The sequence below is a fragment of the Molossus molossus genome, unplaced genomic scaffold (genome assembly GCF_014108415.1).
Source record: "Molossus molossus isolate mMolMol1 unplaced genomic scaffold, mMolMol1.p scaffold_m16_p_28, whole genome shotgun sequence".
In the NCBI taxonomy this organism is placed as follows: Eukaryota; Metazoa; Chordata; class Mammalia; order Chiroptera; family Molossidae; genus Molossus; species Molossus molossus.
The window spans coordinates 869925-891167 of record NW_023425364.1 but is presented as its reverse complement, the minus strand read 5'-3'; the positions used below and the strand labels follow the sequence as shown (position 1 = coordinate 891167).

Below are 21243 nucleotides of genomic sequence, written 5' to 3'. Positions count from 1 at the left end.
ATACCCAATCACAACAGCAAAAAGAAAAAAGAATTAAAAGAAAATGAGGATAGTGTAAGGAGCCTCTGGGACAACTTCAAGCGTACCAACATTTGTATCATGGGAATGCTAGAAGGAGAAGAGAGAGAGCAAAAATTGAAAACCTATTTGAACCAGTGACCTCTTAGTGCACGTGTTGATGCTCAACCACTGAACCACACCAGTGGGCATTGAAAACCTGATTGAGAAAATAATGACAGAAAACTTTCCTAACTTGGTGAAGGAAACAGACATACAAGTCCTGGAAGCACAGAGAGTCCCAAACAAGATGAAACTCAAGAGGCCCACACCAAGACACATCATCATCAAAATGCAAAAGGTTAAAGATAAAGAAATAATCTTAAAAGCAGCAGGAGAAAAGCAGTTAGTTACGTACAAGGAAGCTCCCATACGACTGTCTTGTGATTTTTTCCCTATATAACCTGTAATCTACACACCACTGGGGACTCAGGTCCTTAGAACATTAGCTCCCCATACTCAGGAGTAGCCAATTCTCAAATAAACCTTATTCCTATAGTGCCAAGTCCTGTGTGTATGTTTCTTTTGAGCTAGTGTGCACAGGCAAACAGACTCAAATATTGGGGTCCTGGTAACATTAACTGCAAGACACACATGAGCAATAACCATCAGGGAACTTTGCAAAAACAAGGTTTATTGCAAGTCCTGGCATGTACATGGCACTCCCAGGGTCACAGGGAAAGAGAGAGAGAAGAAGAGGAACAGGGAGAGGGAAAGGGGGAGGGAGGGAGAGATAGAGAAAGAAAAAAACTGAGGATCTGTCTTTATTGGGGCCAAGGGTGAAGTGCCTAAATTTTCAGGTGTTCACTCTTTCTTTTTTTTATCCTCACCTGAGGACACTTTTCCATTTTTTGTTCAGGTAGAGTGGGAGGGGGAGAGAGGAAGAGAGAGAGAAACATTGATGTGAAAGGGACACATCGAGTGGCTGCCACCCGCACGACCAACCAGGGCCGGGGACAAACTGCAACCGAGGTACATGCCCTTAGCGGGAACCGAACCCGGGTCTCTCGGGACCGCAGGCTGACGCTCTAACCGCTGAGCCAAACCGGCCAGGGCTCTTTTTTTTTTTTTTTTTTAATTTAAAACTTAAGAGCAGGAATTAAAGCCTGGCCAGTGTGGCTCAATGGCTGAGCGTCGACCCATGCACTAAAAGGTCGCTGGTTCAATTCCCAGTCAGGACACATGCCCAGGTTGTGTGCCAAGTCCCCAGTGGGGGGCATGCAGGAGGCAGCCAATCTATGTTCTCTCTCATCGATGTTTCTATCTCTCTCCCTCTCCCTTCCTCTCCTTCTAAAATCAATAAAGAATAAATAAACATTAAAAAAAGAGCAGGAGCCCTGGCCGATTTGACTCAGCAGTTAGAGTGTCAGCCTGCGGTCCGGAAAGACCCGGGTTCGGTTCCCGCTATGGGCACGTACCTTGGTTGCAGTTTGTCCCCGACCTTGGTTGGGTTGGGTCGTGCGGGTGGCAACCACTCGATGTGTCCCTTTCACGTCGATGTCTCTCTCTCTCCCACTCTATCTGAACAAAAAATGGGAAAATGTCCTCAGGTGAGGATTAAATAAATAAATAAATAAATAAGAGCAGGAATTAAAGCCCAGGAGGGGAAAATGAGTGGCTACACTGTCAGAGATCTAGGTTACCCACGGCTTTTCTACAAGGGCCTCAGCGTGGTTCCCTGTCTTGCTGTGTGGCTGAGATGAACGCCACAGCAATGAAATCTTAATGCCCGGCACGGACACCACACAGGGAGGTATACCCTTCGGTTCCTTTAAAAATATTTGTATACCTATGGTCGATATATATATAGTCTTATTTTTCATGTTTCAAACATTTTCATAAGTAGTAATATAGTCTTATTTTCTTTGTGCAACTTGCTTTTTCCCTCTCTTCACTTGCCTGAGCTCTGCGTTGATACCTGTAGATCACTCGGACTGTACCACACGGGCTTGTGGTCGCTGCCCACGTGTGGCTGCTGAGCACTAAAAATGTGGCTGTTTGAATTGAGATGTGCTGTAAGTGTAAAATACATGCTGGAGTTCTAGGACCCAATAAAAACAGTAAAATACCTCTAGTAATTTTTTATATTGATTACATGTTGAAATGAGAGTGTGGATGAAAAGGATAAATTTTTACATTTATCTTCAGACAGAGTAGGAGGGGGAGAGAGAGAGAGAGAAACATCGATGTGAGAAAGACACATCAATTGGTTGCCACCCGCATGACCCCAACTGGGGCCAGGGATGAACTGCAACAGAGGTACGTGCCCTTGGCCGGAATCGAACGCTGGACTTTTTGGCCCACACGCCGATGCTCTAACCACTGGGCAACTGGCCAGGGCTTCACTTTTTATCTCAATCCATTGAGATTTTGTTCCAGGACAACTGTTCACAGTTTGGGCTCAAATAAACTCACAAAAATTCTTCACAGATTTGAATGTGTCTTATGTTGACGACAGTATTTTGGTTGTAGTGGATTAAATAAAATATATATTAAAATCAATTTTGAAAGGAGTGGGAGAGAATAATAGGACAGAGAACTGATCATAGTGGGGTACTAGCCATAGTTATAAGAAATGTTAAAGATCCTTGCTCCGGCCCTGTCTGGTTTGGCTCAGCAGTTGGAGCATTGGCCTGCGGACCAGAGAGTCCCGGGTTCAGTTCCCACTAGGGGCACGTACCAAAAAAATTTAAAAAAAAAAGATCCTTGCTCTGTTCATTGACATTGCTTCCTTCTGATTAAAGAAAGTCCATCCTGACCTGGCTGGGGATTGTATGCCCTGGGACCTGTGAGTTCACCTGGAAATGCCACCCATTCTCCTTATCTGAGAAGTGCCGCCTCATCATGGAAAGATTAACAGCCCTGGAGTCCTGGAGGCGTGCCCTGGAGACAACCCTTCATAGTCCCCAGCCCACAGCCCACAGCCCCAGTTACTTCCCCATGACTACATGTAATCTGTAACCATTTTTCCCATTGTTATTCCTTTTTGCCTACCTGCCCTTCCAAAGTTACCCAAGAAAAACACCAGCTACTGAGAGAGATCAGAGCAGATTTCTCAGGGATGATCCGCTGCTTTCCCATACTGCTGGCAATATTGGAATAAATGCTCATATATGACTCAACCTTGTCTCTGCTTAATTGGCTCAAGTAGTGAGAGGCAGCCCAGACCTGTTTGTTGTCTGGTTTCAATTTCACTTACTTTTTTTAATGTAGCTATTAGAACAATGAAACTGATAGATGGGACTTGATTTATGACTCACATTGTCTTTCTGTTGGAGAGCAGTGATCTAGATCCTTCCTTTTAACTGCTGTCAATCTGGGTTTTGTTCATTGGTGAAGGAGCAAGCCCTAAATCTGAGTAAGAACTAATACAGTCGTCCCTCGCCACTTGGCGCTTCATGGTTACCATGATAGAGTGAGCCGGAAAGCCAAAGTGGGGAGTGGCGAGGGACGACTGTGTATAAATAAAGAATCCTACTTCGTGCAAATTCATTTATCACGGTAGAGTCTGGAACTGATTAACCGTGATAAACAAGGGCCAACTGTAGTTACTGTTCAGATACTTTTCTTTTGTTACTCCTCACCTGAAGATATTTTTTCCATTGATTTGTTAATATCCTTTTTAATCCTCACCGGAGGATATTTTTTTTCTATTTATCCTCAGATAGAGTGGGAGGGAGAGAGAGAGAAACATTGATGTGAGAGACACACATCGACTGGTTGCCTCCTGCACAACCCTGACTAGGGCTGGGGACGAACCACAACCGAGATATGTGCCCTTGGCTGGAATCGAACTCGCGATTCACTGGTCCTCTGGCCGACACTCTATTGCTGAGCCAAACTGGCCAGGGCTCCATTGATTTTCTAAGGAGTGGGAGGAAGGGAGTAGAGGAAGGGAGGGAGAGAGACACATCGACTGGTTGCCTTCCCTACACACCCCTACCAGGGCCAGGTGTCCAGTCTACACCACACCTTCAGTGCATGGGCCGGTGCTCTAACCCTGAGCAACCGTCCAGGGCCACAGCTACTTTTCTGAGTAATGGGTATGTAATAACCCATTCATTCCTCTGGGAGGTTGCACAAGGGGGAGTGTTGCAAAGTCATGTAACTTCAAGCAAGCTGAGCTGGACTGGAGGCAGAGAGGCCGGCTGCATGGCCTGACCTTGGGGCTGCCAACCTGACAAGAAAGGCCCTCCGAGAGACCCTGTAAACCTGCCTGAGAAAGCCACGACCAAATAGCTTAATTTGCTGCCGTCTCTAGCGATATACAGCCTCTACATGTTGTGGACGACAAGGGGCCACATGCTGACCTGACAAGCTCGGGGACGCCTGCGTGGCGGCCTGCAAACTCAAAGACCTAAAGTAACCGCCAAGGGTGGTCTGAAATGTAAACCTTTTAACTAAAAGCAGGTTATGGCAGGTAGTCCTGTCCTGGGCTGGCATCTTCCCGGACAAAGGTCAATTTTCACCTTAATGGAACCTATTACCTTTTCATTTTTTTTGCATCTAAGAGAAGAGACCTTTTGCATCTAAGAGAAAGTGAGGTCACTTTCTCCAGACCCCTCGGAGCACAACCGATGCACCAGGGTGGCAACCACAAATCTCATTGTTATGATTGTGTTCATCATTGACTGCTGACTGTCCTGTACCCCCCTCCATAAAAGAAGGATGTGTCTATCATTTTACTTTTCATCCAATCCCAGAGGTTTCCCCGCTCTGCTTTCTTCCGCCTCCCTAATCTACCACCAAGGGATTTCATGTGACCCACTTATGTCTTCCCTTTTTATTGTAATGTATAAAATAAGAAGCAAAACTGCCGTTCTCCGGAGCATTATCTCAATCCCTTAAGGTTTTGCTTCCCAGCATTTGTCGACAGTTTGGCTCAAATAAACTCACAAAATTCTTTACAGGTTTGAATGTTTCTTACGTAGTGATATTAACTACTTTTAGGGCAAACTGTCAATGCAACATTCTCATTCAGGCTTCCTACGTTTTCAATTTGTTTCCTTTAGCCATGTCTATTTATACCTAAACTATTTTTTTTTCCTTTTTATAAAAAAGAGGTGTCTTTGTCTGGCTGGTTTGGCTCAGCGGTTAGAGCATCGGCCCACGGTCCAGAGAGACCTGGGTTCGGTTCCCGCTAAGGGCATGTACCTCAGTTGCAGTTTGTCCCCGGCCCCAGTTGGGGTCGTTCAGGAGGCAGCCACTCGATGTGTCCCTTTCACGTCGATGTCTCTCTCTCTCTCTCTCTTCCTCTCTCTCCCTCCCACTTTGTCTGAGCAAAAATGGAAAAATGTCCTTGAGTGAGGATAAATAAAAAAAAAAAGAGGTGTCTTCATTATTCTGTCAACAATCAAATGGAGGCTGGTAATTAAGTTATAAAACACACTGGGCCCCGCTGGGTGGCTCGGTTGGTTGGAGCGTCATCCCATGCGCCAAAAACGTTATGGGTTCGATTCTCAGTCAGGACACATACCTGGGTTGTGGGTTCAAGTCGTGGATAAATGTTTCTCTCTCTCTCTCTTTCTCTCTCTCTCTCTGAAAGAAATCAATAAACACATCCTTGGGTGAAGATGAACAAACACACACTGGGAGAGAAAAGGTGACATGATTGCCATGGGGATATTACTGATGAATATTAGACTGCTTTTGGAATTCTGAATAAAAATTCCACTTTAACATTTCAAATAATAAAGTTACAGAACTGGTAGGGACCTGAGGTCTCCCAAGTTAGTTAAGACCAAAAGCTTGGTGTCAGGCAAGCTGTGTGGCCCTGGGGCCAGTATTTTCACCATTGTAAGCCTCAGTTTCCTCGTCTATTAAATAGAGAAACTAGTATCTACCTTCTAGAGCTTGTTCGTGCATTAAATGAGATACTGATTATGACTCTGTTCCTTGTACCTACTTTGATTCCATGGTAGTTATAGTAATTACTATTATTAGTAGTAGTACTGTTAGACTATCATTGTTTCTCCAGATGACTCGGAGCGTATATAGTCTCTTCAAGCAACCTAATCCTACCCCAACAGGACTTCCTCCTCCACTCTCCACCAGGACTCTTGAAGCAGGTTGGGGGGGGGGGGTCTACCCTAGCAGGAAGAAAACCCTGCAGTCCCGCCCTCCGCGTGCTCTCCCACTGGGGTGCTCTAGTAAAGAGGCTCATTAGTAGAGAACCTGGACAGCACACCCTCCCACCCTCCCCTTCTGCAACCTTGCTTCCACAAACCTCTCCTGATGCACCTCAACATGTTAGCATTGATGCTTTCCTTGGGATCAGCCCCTTGCTGTGGAGTGTTACTGCTTATCTTGCTACATGAATGAGGATATTTTTCTTTCTTTACTGATTTTAGAGAGAGAGGAAGGGAGAGGGAGAGAGAGATAGAAACGTCGATAAGAGAGAACATCGTTTGGCTGCCTCCTGCATGCCCCCGCTGAGGATCGGGCCCACAACCCGGGCCCGTGCCCTGACTGGGAATTGAACTGGCCATGTCTTGGTGCGTGGTTTGATAGTCAACCACTGAGCCACCCCGGCCGAGCCTGAGAATATCTTTCCATTGATTTTTAGATAGAGTGGGAGGGAGAAAGGGAGGAAGAGTAACATCCATGTGAGACACATCAGTTGGTTGCCTCCCACATGACCTGGGCCAGGGGTCGAACCTGCAACCCAGGAAGGTGCCCTGGACTGGGAATCGAACCCTTGACCCTTGGGTGGTGCTGAGGCTCTAACCGCTGAATCAAACGGCCAGGTCTTCCTTGCCTCTCTTAAGGCCCGTAATGGTGGCCTGAGGAAGGATGGAGCTTTCCTAGCTCCTGTCTTCTTCCACTCACTCACTAAGCTGAGGGGTGTCCCCACAGAAGTCGCCCACTTTGGCCTGGGATCCTACGGTGTCCTCAAACCAAACCTTGGAGGTTAACTCGGTGTCTGAGGAACTTGGAAAGCATTTGGGGCTCTGTCATGACCCTGAACTGAAGGTTCTGGGGGTGAGGAAAAGGGAGCACAGGTTTGGAGACGCTGACCCTCTGGACCTGATGCTAATTCCTGACACTCGGCCGTTCTGCTTTGGGACAGCCCGGCTGCCCCTTGGCTTCCTCTATCAGCTGCCTTGGACCCTCTCCGTCAAGAGAACAGGAATACTATGTTTTTCGAAAACAAATCTCCTATTTCTTACTGTTGCATCCTTTAGCTGTCTTCATAGCCAAATCCAGGGCAGCCGGCACCCGCCAGTCCTTGTTGCCTAGTAACAGCTGCCGCCACACCGCCCCGCGCCTTTCCCCCGCCTGGCGCCCAGCGCGCACGCTCACAGTCCCCCTCCAGGCCCCGCCCCGCGCCCAGCGCGCACGCTCACAGTCCCCCTCCAGGCCCCGCCCGCGCCCAGCGCGCACGCTCACAGTCCCCCTCCAAGCCCCGCCTCCGCGACGAGCGGAAGTGACGAGCGGGGTCCGCGACAGGTTCGACGACCGGTCGCACGGGCCCCTGTTTCCTTTCTGGCTGGGTCTCCCGCGGGGTTGGGCGCCATGGCCTCCGCCGCGCTGGCCTCCGGGCGCCAAGCCGAGGATGCGTTGCCGCCGCCCGCCGAGCCGCCGCTGCCCGACACGAAGCCTCAGCCGCCGCCGGTCGCCGCGCCCCAGCAGCCGTCGCCGAGGCCTCCGTCGCCGGCGGGCGTGAAGGAGGAGAGCTACTCCTTTCTGCCGCTGGTCCACAACATCATCAAATGGTAAGGCCCGGGGCGGCCGCGACTCGCCCTCCGCCTCTCGGCGCCCGTGTCTGGCCCGTGGCGGAAATGGGGAAACAGGCCTGGGGAGGAGGCTTTCCTTGGGTTCGGCAGGTGTTTGAGCCCCGAGCTGCCGGACCTCGTGATGGACGGCGGCGCGTCCTTGGAAACGGAGCGGCCCGGAGACGGCGTGACAGGCCCTGCGACCCCGCGACTCCAGTTTGCGCCCTACCGATCTGGAACGAGTCTCTTCCCGGGCCCCGGTGTTCGCCTGAGGATAGGGGTGCACTCGTCCCGCTTTCCCGTTTCATCAGATCCAGCCGAGGTGGCTCGTCCCCCCCGGGCGGCACGTTGCTCACCAGTTAGAAGGGAACCCGCAGTCTGCCAAGTGGAGGGTGGTGATGGGGGACAGGAAAGACGACAGCTGCAGAGGTTGTCCCCCGAATCGATCCCGGTTCTAACACGGTATCAGAGCAGGCAGTTGTCCTGTCGCCTAGTCCTCAGGTTAGCCCACGTTTTTAAACGGACCCTGTACAGGAAACCAAAATCCAGTCAGCAGTCTCGGTGATCCCCTGTGTGCCCGGGTTACTTTTCCTGTTGTTATTCATGCCCACGTGGTGCTAGGTGTGAGCTCTTCAGCTGGTAGCTCTTACTTAACCATCAAAAACCGAAATAAAGTACGTTAAAACCAGTGGCCTTACAGTAACATTCCAGGGAACGTTCGTGCCCTGTTTGGGCTATTTTCGCTGCGTGGAATTGCCAATCTCAACATGCAAGTGTGGCTAAGAGTGGCCCCGCCGCCTTTGAGTGTAGGCAGACTAGCTTCACTTGATGTGGGGTGACCGGATGGGTCCGCTGTTCAAACAGCTGCGAGGCCTTTGTCCACCCATACTGTGTAGAAGGTAAGGCAGACTGCTCGATTCTCCTTGGCCTGTGCTCATCAAGTAGCTTCTCCATTGGCAGCCAAAGAAAAGAGAGGCACCAACCCAAGAGAGGTCACTGGGGCTCCCCAAGAAAGAACCTGGTCAGTGCGAATGACTGGATAACCAAGGTCACTAAGCATGTGGAGAAAACCCCTAGTAAGGAAGACAGCACAAAGAAGAGCAGCAATAGCCACGTGGACGAAACATGCAGAGAGCAGGAGAGCTACTGTAACCATGAAGAAGGGTTAGGATCTGATTTTAAGTTATGTCTAATTGACTAATGAGGGAAGGAGACAGACTTATAAGGACATTATGGGAGAGAGACCTCACGAAACCTGAAGGAGTCAGGTGGTAAGGGTTGATGCCAATGATGAGTCTTAAATTATGGGAGGGAGGAAGGGGGCTACAGGAAGGGCACGTGTACGAGTGGGGTGCCAAGAAATAGCATCAACTCATGGGAGTCCACTTAGTTTGGTGGCTGGAACACATATCCAGAGTAGGAAGGGAGAGCTGGAGAGGCCAGGAAAGCCAGGATACAGAGGACAGTGCGTCCCCCTCGGGTGAGATTTTTGTCCTCAGGAATCTGGTGAAGCTTTCAAACCAAGTCTTGTCAGATTTGTGCTCAGTGAGGAAGGCCCCTGTCCTGGAGGCCGGAGAGGGAAGGAGGGCCAGGGCCAGCTCAGTCACCCAGGCCCTGGATCTCGTCCTCTTCCATGGCTTCCCAGGTGGCACTTTTATTATTTGTTTACTCCTTGCCTAGGGGATGAATAAGGAAGTTAAAGCTGAAGTGAGTTTAACCTTCCTTGTTCTCTTAAGAATTCAGAGTACTCCATCATTAGGCTTTTAAAAACATTTTATTTTTAAAAAGTTAAAATTGCAAATTCAGAAACGTAAAATGAAAGAAGGGTTCCTTCCCCTAAGTTTCTTCACTAAGGATAACTGCTGTGTTAATACTTTAAGTGTCCTTCCAGGAATTATACATATACGCACATCTTTTCAAGAAGTGTGCAAAATAAGATTGTGTTGTGCTTTGCTTCTCACTTGTTAGTCTGTCCAACACCTTTCCGTGCTCACACGTGGAAGCCTTCCTCAGTGAGGTGGCTGTGTCGTGTCCTGTACTTTCTTCTCTTGGTGAGCTTTTCCGTTGTTGGTCTAACCTCTGCTATTCCCAGCAGGGCTAGTGAGGTGAGCATCCTTATATTTCAGTAAGTCTGTGATGAGGTAAATCCCCAGGCAGTGGAAGGAAGTACTGGAGTGGGCAGTCTATGCATTTTAAATTTTGATAGCTGTTGCTAAATATAAAGTGCTATATCTTTTTAACTCTTCCTCTAAAACACGTTCCTGTCGATTGGACTGCTTAAATACCTAAAATGTCCCATAAATATGTGACCCAGAAAGTAGTAAAAAAAAAAAAAATTAACATTGTAGATGTATTCAGAGTACCCATGGATATAAAATGGCAAGTGAGCCTCTCCCTCCACTCTTCCCAGCTCCCTCTCCAGTCCCCAAACTGCATAATGTTCTATTTTATGAATGTGCCTTTCATTTAAGCTGGTCCCTGCTCAGGGACACTGTCCTTGTCAGCACTGCAGTAAACCTCTTTGTAGGTGCTGTCTCTTAAACTCTTTTAAGAGTTTCTGAAGGGTAAATTTCTAGCAACAGGATTTGTGAATTTAACATTTTGAGTCACTATTAGCAAAATCAGAAAGTATGTGCCAATGTGTGCTTTGGCGGCAGTGTATGTGTGTCTCACCCAAACCCCTTCCATCACCATTAACACAGGGATGGGGGTAATCCTCATTTGAGGATATTTTTTATTGATTTTAGATAGAGTGGAAGGGAGGCCCTGGCCAGTTTGGCTCAGCAGTTAGTGTCGGCCTGCGGTCCAGAGAGACCTGGGTTCGGTTTCCGCTAAGGGCACGTACCTCTGTCCTGGTTGCAGTTTGTCCCCGGCCCTGGTTGGGTCGTGTGGGTGAGAAACACTCGATGTGTCCCTTTCACATTCATGTTTCTCTCTTTCTCTTCCTCCCACTCTATCTGAACAAAAAATGGAAAAATGTCCTCGGGTGAGGATAAAAAAAAAAAGTCCAGAGATAGAATGGAAGGGAGGAGAGAGAGACATTGATGTGAGAGAGACACAGACACGTGGATTGGTTGCCTTCCTTGGGTGCCTTGACTGGACATGAGACCCTTCTGGGTGCTCGCTGACGCTCCAACCACTGGCCCACACAAACCAGGCTGTCACCATGAACTTTTTCATCTTGGCTAATCTGATAGCTCAGAAATGATACATTATCTATGTCTCTTATGATATAAGGTAAAGCATCTTGTCAGATGCAACTTTGTATGTTGTTTGTTATTTTTTCCCTATAAACTGCCTGTTTTTCTATTCGGTCGTTTCTCTCTTTTTTAAGTTAAGCCTCACCCAGGGATATTTTTCCATTGATTTCTTTTTTAAAATATGTTTTTATTGATTTTTTAGAGTTGGGCCCATTGAGTTTTAGATAGTGGGAGGGAGGGAGAGAGTGAGGGAAGGTAAGAGAGAAAGAGACACATCAATGTGAGAGAAACACATTGATTGATTGCCTCCCGCACAACCCCCATGGGGCTGGGGATCAAACCTACAACCCAGGTATGTGCCCTTGACCAGGAATCAAACCAGCGACCCTTGGATCCTCAGGTCAATGCTTTAACTGCTGAGCCAAACTGGCCAGGGTTGTCATTTCTCTTATGAGCTCTTTGAAACTTTATTTATTCATTTTTTTCTTTATTGATTTTAGAGAGAGAGGAAGAGAGAGGGAGAGAGAGAGAAACATCGATGAGAGAGAACATGGATTGGCCACCTCCTGCACGCCCCCAACTGGGGATTGGGCCCACAACCTGGGCATGTGCCCTGACCGGGAGTGGAACCGGGACCTCTTGGTGCAGGGTGGATGGCCAGCCACTGAGCCACACCAGCCGGGCTTTATGGGCTCTTTGTACAGGAAGGAAAGTGTGCCTTTGTCAAGAGTAGTTGCTTTTCCTTGACTTGGGGGTTTTGTTGATGTTCAGAAGCCTGTCATCTTATGTAAGCAGGTCTGTTACAATTTCCCTTTGAGGCTTCTGAGTTTCGTCCTCCGTACTCCAATATGATAGATATGGATCCCTTTTTTCTAGGACACTTATGATTTCTTTTTTTTTTTTTTTTTTTTAATCCTCACCCAAGGACACTTTTCCACTTTTTGTTCAGATAGAGCAGGAGGGAGAGAGAGAGAAACGTCGATGTGAAAGGGACACATCGAGTGGCTGCCACCCGCACGACCCAACCAGGGCCGGGGACAAACTGCAACCGTGGTACATGCCCTTAGCGGGAACCGAACCCAGGTCTCTCTGGACCGCAGGCTGATGCTCTAACCGCTGAGCCAAAATGGCCAAGGCTGATTTCATTTTTTACTTTTAATCTTTGACACTTCTGAAATTTATTTTGATGGAAAGAATAAGGGAGAGGCCCAGCTTTTCCTGTTAGCTGTATCTTTCCACTGCTGTTCATGAATATTTATCATTTTCCCTGCTTGTGCTGCCCCTGCCATACATGGACTCCCCATATGTTTCTGGTCTACTTGGGCTCTGTTCTCCAGGACCAGACTGTTGTAATTCTCAGGTCTTCACACCACCTTTGATAGTCTTTCAGGGATAGTCCCCTCCCTGTCCTCTTTCTTGTCAGTGTTTTCTGCAGCATCTCGACCTTCCCCAGACGTTCCTGGTAACCCATCTGAGTCAGAAATGCTGCTGCTGCGGGTTAGCACAGCTTTGAGTCTCTACTCTGCTGCTTTACTTCCAAAAGGGCCTATGGATGCCACTCATGGTCCAGGTCTTCTGACCTCATTTTTGGAGGTGATAATCACTTCTTAATTCGTCTCTTTGCCTCTATCCTCACCTCTTTCTAGTTCATCCTGTGCAAGTTAACGGGTTTATTTTTCTTGGCTCAAAAATCTCTAGGGTTCTTTCCAAAAATTTTTGTGCTAACTTTTAGCCCTTCATCCAGAGATCTCTGTAGACCACCTTCAAATCTTCTGCCTGAACTATGCAACAAAGCCCTTATCTGGGTGGGCAGAGTCATCCAGACTCGTGGCACCGCAGACCCTCTGCTGGCGTCCTTCCAGCCCTCTCTGCCCAGGAAGTGCCACATGTTTTCAGGGACTAGCTTGGAGGCCAGCTCTCTCAACTGAAGAAGCCCCAGTTCCTATACTGCTCTCGGCTGAGGTATACCTGCGGGTGCTGGAGTGCGGGTCCCGTCTTCCCGTGGTCACACGCGGACAGTGCTGGAGCGTGGTCCCCAGTCTCCCCGTGGTCACACATGGACAGTGCTGGAGCGCGGTCCCCAGTCTCACCATGGTCATGTGGACAGTGAAAACGACACATTTGTGTTATTTTCAGAGAAGGAGTACAGGGAAAAGAAAAATCTCATTTTATGCCTGTAAAGAATTGCACCGATCTCTACTCTCTGAGACCTTTCCTGGTATGTATAGAAGCCACATCACAGAAGTCCATGTATAATAAAGGAGGAATAAAATGAGGCCTGTTGGCCCAGGGGAAAGGATAATCTTGTTTACGTCAGACTTGCTAGGTCTAGTCTGAGTCTGGAGCTATGTGTCCTGCCCAGGACTTCCGAATGGCGCTTGTCACTCACAGCCTTGCCTAACGCCTGGCCGGCTCACCTAGTCAATGTGTCCTGCTGGCGTGGGCGCTCACACGTGTTTTAACTTAACTTTTAGTTCTTTAATGTTTTGTAGGTTGCTGGGTAGGTTGAGGGGAGACGTCACCTGTTACCGCAGAGGCAGCTCAGTGATGGACTTTGTCCTCTGACTTCTGGGCCGGGGTCACGTTGCTTAAAACAAGTCCACTTGTGGAGGCATCAAAGCCTCAGAGCCCCGGTGAGACCTCTCCTGGGTGCGGGGTATCCAGCCTGCTGCTTCCCACAGGTCTGGTTGAGTCAGGCCGGGCTCCCCCGGGGGCCTGTCTGGGTGTGCAGGAAGCAGCCTCCATGTTGGTGAAGTGGACAGCATACCACTGGTCCACGGTTGTCTCGCCTGACTGCACCCCTCTCTCCCCATCGCGTTCTCCTTCAGCCATGTCTCAGTGCGGAGGATGCGCACCCAGATGGAACATTTCCGGGCCCTTTAGGAGAATTCTTTCCGGGCCTGCGTACAAGCCCACTCTCAATGCCACTTTGTCTCTGTTCACTCAGCATACCCCGCTGGACAGTGCTGGGCCCGGGCTTGGAGAGGCTGCCCCGGGACAGCTACCTGGTGCAGTGGGGCCTTATCCTGGGCCTCGGGAAGCACGGGGTCTGTGGGTGGGAGGCTCCTGGGGTGGCCTGGGCAGCTCCCTCCGAGGGGACTGTCTGGAAGTGGGGCGACTACGTGGAGATTTTCGCAGGTTGGTGGGGCAGAGGGCGTTGAGGAGGGGCACTGTGGGTCTGGAGAACACTGGTGGCAGCACGAGGGGGGGCCTGAGGGTGCGCAGGAGGCGGGGCTGGCAGGACTGGCAGTGCTGAGCATCTGGCTCACTGACGTTTGTGTTTCTAGCTCATCAGAGCCGTGATGGGGTCCCTTGGCTGAGTCGGGGTGCACTAAGGAGATCCCTTTGGACCTTTGCAGGTCTCCAAGGAGAAAATGCGTGGTAACTGTTAGAACAAGGAAGCAGACCTTCAAGAAGGATGGCTGGGCTGGCAAGGAGGGGCGGGAGCCCATGAACTCATTCTGGGCTGTTTTGCTGTAGAGAGTGTTGTTCTCAAACTTCTTTTAACAGCAGAACCTCTTATTATTCCTCACTTAAAAGTATGTTTTTCACATGTAACTCAGTGAGTAGATGAAAACAAGGGTGTGCATGAGGTTCAGAGACCCTCCCAAAGTCCCCTCAGTGCCAGCAGAACTGGCTCAGAACACAGCGGCCACCAGGTAGGCACTGGGCGGCGTTGTCGAGGGTGTGAGGGGCGCATGTTTCCACGGCCGCGGGACCGTGCAGGCTCTGGTGGCATTTGGTAATCTGTCAGAATGTTTAAAATGCATTAGCTCTGACACAGAAATCCCACCTCTGGGAACTTACAAAGTACGTGCACAAGTGCATACAGACGCAGATGTAAAATGTGCATTGCCACCTTGGTGCACACGATAAACTGCAGACATCCATGTACCCGTCAGTAGCCAAACAGCTCAGCTGTGGAACATGCTGGCATGGAAGTCACCCAGAGTGCACTGTTCAGGGAAAAGGCAGGAGTCAGGCCAACGCCTGGCCAGTTTTGCTCAGTGGTCAGAGCACTGGCCTGCGGACCAGAGGGTCAGGGGTTTGATTCCGGGTCAAGGGCATGGACCTGGGTTGTAGGTTCAATCCCTGGCTCCAGTCAGGATCGTGCTGGAGGCAGCCAGTCAATGTGCCTGCCTCCCTCTCCCCTCCCCCTCTTCCTTTCCCTCCCTTCCTCCTTTTTTCCCTTCTTCCCTCTGTTCCTCCCTCCCTCCCTCCCTCCCTTCTTCCCTTCCACTCTGTCTAAAAAGAAGAAAATCAATGGGGACTAAACAATGAAGTGTGTATTATTTGCACGTTGCTGTATATTTTGAAGCGATCTGGACCAGCATATACCACATGCTGACGGGTTATCTCTGGGACATGGTATTAGAGGGACTTTCCTAAGCTTTGGTGACTGTCATTTCATTTTTCCCTTCAAGCACCTATTACTGTTGTAATAGAAACACCACCAACAAGCAGACACTGGTTAGAAAGATGCCAACCACTGCAGTTAGTGTGGGGAGGGGAGGCGAGAAGAGAAGGGCTGGTGCGGGTGGGGCAACTGGGCGCAGGGCATGTGGCTGAAGGGGACGGGAGTTGAGAGAGGAGGTCACAAGAAGTGACGCAGGATTGGGCAGAGGCTGGCCTCGGACCCTGCGGTCCCTTGTACTTCTGAACTAGCAGCCGGCACATGCCCGGCTGCTGCAGTGTGTGTCTTCAGCCCAAGCCCTGCACGGCGCCCCCATCTCGCCCCCGAAGCCTGTGCGCTGGCCCCAGGTCCACTGACAGTGCAGGCTGCGCACTGCTGGAGTGGTGCCCGGTGTCCCCGGGGTACGCAGAAGGCTGTCAGGAAGTGCTGTCAATCAAGCCATAGCAGTGATGTGTCTGTCCACCTTTAAAAACGGCAGTAGGACCGGAATGCCCTGACCGTGCTCTTTGTACGTTTTTCGTGCTTCTCAGCCTGTCCTAGTGTCCTTTTTCCTTTCTAAAGTTAGGTGATGACTAATGGTGGGCACAAAGCAGCCCATTTGCAGCGTTCGGCTCCTGCTCACTCAGGGCCCGGGCCTCTCTTCTGGCTCGAGTGCTTCACAGTCAGCCTGGCCCAGCAGGTCCGCTGGTTGGAGCTAGTTCCCGAATAGTGTTTTCTCGTCCCGGGAGCTCCATGCTGTTTGCCTCCACAACTAGGGCAGGCCGGGGGCCTGCAGGGAGGCTCGCTGCGGGCTGCTTGGCCCCCTTTCAGCTCCGCTCCCCACAGCTGGGCTTTTGTTGTTGACTTAAACAGCAGAAATCTACTTACTCACAATTCTGGAGCCAGAAATCTGCAATCAAGGTGGTGTTGGTAGGGTTGGTTTCTTTTGAGGTCTCTCTCCTTCCTTGGCTTGCAGATGTCCATCTTCTGTCCTCACATGGTCTTTTCTGTGTCTGTCCAGGTGGGCTTTCTACACGGCTCCTTTATTATCCAAAGACTGTCTCCTTGACTGAACGTTCGCCAGGTCAAGTGTGGGCAGTCCTTGAGATCTGAGGGTTTTCAGAAATGAGTACATTGAACATGGTCCACTTTTTGCTTTAAGAATTAAAACTTCTTTGGGGCCAGGTGAGGTTTGCTTGTAGAACTGAATTGTCACAACTTCCCTCCAAATGTCTATTTTATTTATTTTTGTTTGTTTTTACTGTGTCCTTTCAGATTTGTGTGAGGTTAATCAGTTTTCTTAAAAGTATAATTTCAAAACTCCCTTGTAACTTAAATCTGTAGCCGTGTGTTAACAAATGTGTTATCCAAGTATAATGGGTCCAGGAGTCCAGATGGTTCGTCTAGAGTTGTGGATCTGAGCTGAGATCTAAAAGAATTATTATTTTAAAAATGTTTTTATTGATTTTATGAGAGAGGAAGGGAGAGGGAGAAAGGATAGAAACACCAATTGGCCACCTTTCCTGTGTGCCCCACACTGGGGTCAGGCCTGCAGCTGTGTGTTCCTGGTGCATGGGGCGATGCCAGCCCACTGAGTTCCCTTGGCTGGGCCCTGAAAAAATTAGAATAAAACATGCTCCCTGTTTGCTTCCTCCCAAATGACTTACAGCTCTAAGAACACCCCTCCTTAGAAACAGAGAAGGTGCACCATTCATCGTGGGCATGTCTGAATCGAGGGCCTCAAATGACAAGACAGGTTTGGCCATTAATTCCTTAGAATGAATTCTCCGTGTCTTGTCTCTGAGTTAGAACCATTCATATGCAGTGAGCAGGCCCCAGTGGCGCTGTCGTTTGCAGGGATGAGCTGTAGCTGACGGAGCACAGGAGACATGGACACTGTCTGCACAGAGGACTGATGGACAGTCAGTGTGAGTGAGGGAGCACCGTCTGGTCGGCACTGCCCATTGGGGATGAGCCTTCTTGCCTGCCTTCCTTCCTTCCTCCCTTCCTTCCCTCCTTCCTTCCTCCTCACCTGAGGACATTTTTGCATTTATCTTCAGATAGAGCGGGAGCGAGAGAGGGAGGAAGAGGGAGACACATCGAGTGGCTGCCACCCACACAACCCAACCAGGGCTGGGGACAAACTGCAACCAAGGTACATGCCCTTAGCGGGAACTGAACCCGGACCTCTCTGGACTGCAGGCTGATGCTCTAACCGCTGAGCAAAACCAGCCAGGGCCTACCTTTTTTAAAGATTGTTGACCGGCTTTTAGTTTTTAGTTTCAACCGCTTGTTTTCAGAAGCTCGTCAGCCCTGGCCGGTGTGGCTGTTTGTGGTGCGTTGTGCCCTGCACCAAAGGTCCCAGATTGACTCCTAGTCAGAGCACATGCCCAGGTTGCAAGTTCAGTCCTTGGCCAGGGTATGTGCATTGTTTCTCTCTTAGAGCAATGAAGAAAGCAGACTTTCAAAAAATAAAACCTGTTGCCCTGGCTGGTTTTACACAGTGGTTAGAGCGTCGGCCCATGGACCAATGAGTCACAGGTTTGATTCTGGTCAAGGCCATGGACCTCGTTTGCTGTTCACCTCTGGCCCTGGTCAGGTTCGAGCAGGAGGTTGCCATCCATGTGTCCCTCTCACATTGATGTTTCTCTCGCTCTCTCCCTCTCCCTCCCTCCCTCTCTGTCTGAAGATAAATAGAAAAGTATCCTCGGGTGAGGATAAAAAAATAATAATAATTTAAAAAAATAAAGCATTACCCACTACTCAAATTTTAAAGTTGTGTGGGAGCAGCTGTCAGGCTGTTTCTCTGCCCTTAGATGCGGTTTTGTTGTTTGGGTGTAGTTTAGTAGTGACAGGGAGCATGGACTTCTGGGCCGCTGGTTGTAGCTGTGAGGAAGTGAAGGGTCCCGCCTTGAAAATGAGCTTGACCTGAAGGCAAGGCGTTTACATAACTGGTGGAGTCCCTCTCTCACCTGGGAAAGTTCCAATAGTTTCTAACCGATTTAGATTTTATGAATAGCTCTGTGGAAATTAGTCTTTATGTGAACAGGTTCAAGCATTAAAACATCAGCTAAAATTAGCTCCTGTTAGCTGGTGGTCTCCCGACTGGCCTGGAAATGGCTGACCTGAAAAGAAATGTATTTCAGCAAATTCTGCTCCCAGTTTGTCCCCAGATGTTAGAATGGTGGTTCATTCACTCAGCAGACATGTATGAACTTCTGGTCAAACTTTCATTCTTCCAGCAAATGCTGCCCGAGTGCAGGGACTAGGGAAAAGGCTGCGAGGGAGGCAGGGCGTCCCTGCCCTTAGCTGACGACGGGCGCTAACCATCGAGCTCGGGGAGCGTGCGTGGGGCCGCGCAGGCACTGCCAGCACAGGGTGCTTCCACTGTGCCTGCCTGAGGGCTCACGAGGAAGAGCCAGCCCTGCCCCAGGTGCACAGCCCAGGGAGGGGCAGACAGACAGCAGGCATCTACGAGAATGTGGGGAGACACGTCTGGGGTGCAGGGGGAGCCAGAGGTTGTGTCCATCCGAGCTGTGAATACTAATGACTGTCCTCTGACCCCGCAGCATGGACAAGGACAGCCCAGACATCCACCATGACCTGAGCGCCCTCAAGGCCAAGTTCCAGGAGATGCGGAAGGTTGTCGGCGCCATGCCTGGCCTCCACCTCAGCCCTGAGCAGCAGCAGCAACAGCTGCACAGCCTCCGGGAGCAGGTCAGGACCAAGAACGAACTTCTGCAGAAGTACAAGAGCCTCTGTATGTTTGAGGTCCCCAAGGACTAGATGGGCCCCTCGGGGGTTCCGAGAGCAAAAGAGCAGGCCATCTACTGCCGCCCAGCCCCAGTGTGCTCTCTGTGAAAGTGTTTCTCCTGGACCCCAGCTCTGAGCTGACAGCTGGCTGGGCGCTGACTGGGGCTTCCTTGTATGTCCGTACATCTAGGTGCTGGATAGCTGGAGAGCCTGCTGGTGGAAAGAAGGGTGTTTCTGGAGGCTGCAGAGGGCTGTAGGGCTCTGACCGGCCCCGGGGAGGGGCCATCTGCTGGGGGTGTGGACTCCATCTCTGCCTCGGTCTGTGTGCACCAGATATGGACTGCCGGTGCTGCGGGCCTTCCTGGAGCTCGTCGGACGCCGGAGGCTGTGCACCTGGCACACGGTGCCGAGGCTGTTGAGAGCACCGTTGGAAGACTCCAGGGTGGGGTTCTGTCCTGAGACAGTTTGTTTTCTTTGTATTTGAGCCAGTGAATGTAAGTAACTGTGTCCCTGGGGGTGGCACAAAGTCCCCCAGAGCCTTGTCCAGGTTCTCTGCCACCTGTGTGCTCTTGTTACTTGTAGCTGTTGTTCCCTTTGTCACTGTCACCCTCAGGCATCTCGGCCAGCCAGTCAGGGCCCAGGGACGGCCGAAGCACGTCCAGCCCCACGAGGGTGAGGGGCGTGTTTGCACAGCACAGGCAGGCTTCCAGGCAGGCCCCGCAGCCCAGCACGCCAGGCCCCCATCTTGTTTGGGAGAGTACTTCCCCTCTGGCCTTCTCACTGAAGAGCTGGCCGCAGCGCTGCTGCACTGCCACAGGCTCAGGGTGGGCCTTTGCTCAGAGCACGGCCACGCCAGGGGACTGACCATCTCTCAGCTGGGCGTCCCTCAGCCGGGCGTGAATCCGCTCTGAAGGGCGGTGGGGCGAGCTAAACCCAGAAGTTATGCAGCCCAGTCTGGTTCGTAAATGTTTGCAAACACCCCTAGTTTGCTACAGGTGGGAGGTGTTATTTGCATATTCTTCTCTTGCCTGTAAGGATGAGGTGAGAATAGTAACCGAATGTTGTTTAAATCTAGAAATGAGGGCGCACCCTGTGCTGACCGCTCAGGGGCTTAGCAGCTGCCTGCTGACCGACCTGTCGGCAGGTGTCTGGTTGAAGATGTGTTGGCAGGGCTCGGGTTCACATGGGCTGCAGACCACCCTCGGTGGCAGGCACATGGGGGACTCAGTTGGGGGGGTCAGGTTTCCATGCCGTTGGACAGAAGGGCAGGCTCTGAATTTAAATGGGTTTCACCTTTAGACTTCCTCCTTGGGGCTGTTATTTAACTGAATCAGTTAATTTCTTGAAATTTCAGGGTAGTGTGTGGGCCGGTTTTAAGGCCCTGACCAAGTACCATGAAACAGAAATATGGACCGCCGTGTCTCTGCACGGCAGAAATGTCACTGTTATGGCTGATGTTTTTCAAGAGTTTAATTAAAAGGACTTTGCTCTGCTCTCGGGACATCTTGGTGTTTGTACTGAGGAAGTCATAGTAGATATCTCCAGGGTGTTGAATATGTTCACTTTACTTAAACAAGACAGAATGAGCTGTGACGGCCCCCACCCTACACCCTTCCCTCCAGCCCCTGCACGTGCCTGGTCAACCCATGTGAGAATAGTCACCCTCTCAGGAGCTGGCATCTTTGCCCAAGGGCCCAGTTGGCCTGGTGCGTCAGCCTGCTGGGCCCGCCCATGTGGCCTGAGGGCCATCCCTCGTCACAGAAGTAGGTTAGTCCTGGGAGGGAGCAGCTGTCACCAGAGCTAGGCTGGAATCCCTCTTGGGACAATACGGAATGCCCTGGCAAAGCCAAGCGCCCTTATTTGGATTATTGGGTGGCAGGTACTTTCTGGTAAAGGTTGTTTTTTTTCATCCTCACCCAAGGACATTTTTCCATCTTTTGTTCAGATAGCGTGGGAGGGAGATAGAGGAAGAGAGAGAGACATTGATGTGAAAGGGACACATCGAGTGGCTACCACCCGCACGACCAACCAGGGCCGGGGACAAACCACAACCGAGGTACATGCCCTTAGCGGGAACCGAACCCAGGTCTCTCTGGACCGCAGGCCGACGCTCCAACTGCTGAGC

The 21243-nt window shown here is 50.4% G+C and overlaps 1 protein-coding gene across 1 annotated transcript; it reads left to right on the top strand.

Moving 5' to 3' along the window:
- Positions 1-7572: 7572 nt before the first annotated feature.
- On the top strand, positions 7573-20611 carry MED9 (mediator complex subunit 9). Its single transcript, XM_036278467.1, has 2 exons — positions 7573-7772; positions 18935-20611. The coding sequence occupies exons 1-2, from the start codon at positions 7573-7575 to the stop codon at positions 19149-19151; spliced, it is 417 nt and encodes a 138-aa protein (XP_036134360.1). The 3' UTR covers positions 19152-20611.
- The last annotated feature ends 632 nt before the right edge of the window (positions 20612-21243 follow it).

Excerpts from the sequence above, each read along its gene's own strand:
- MED9 (XM_036278467.1), top strand. The coding sequence starts at position 7,573 with ATGGCCTCCGCCGCGCTGGCCTCCGGGCGCCAAGCCGAGGATGCGTTG. Across the intron at positions 7,773-18,934 it reads GTCCACAACATCATCAAATG|CATGGACAAGGACAGCCCAG; the intron begins GTAAGGCCCGGG and ends CTGACCCCGCAG.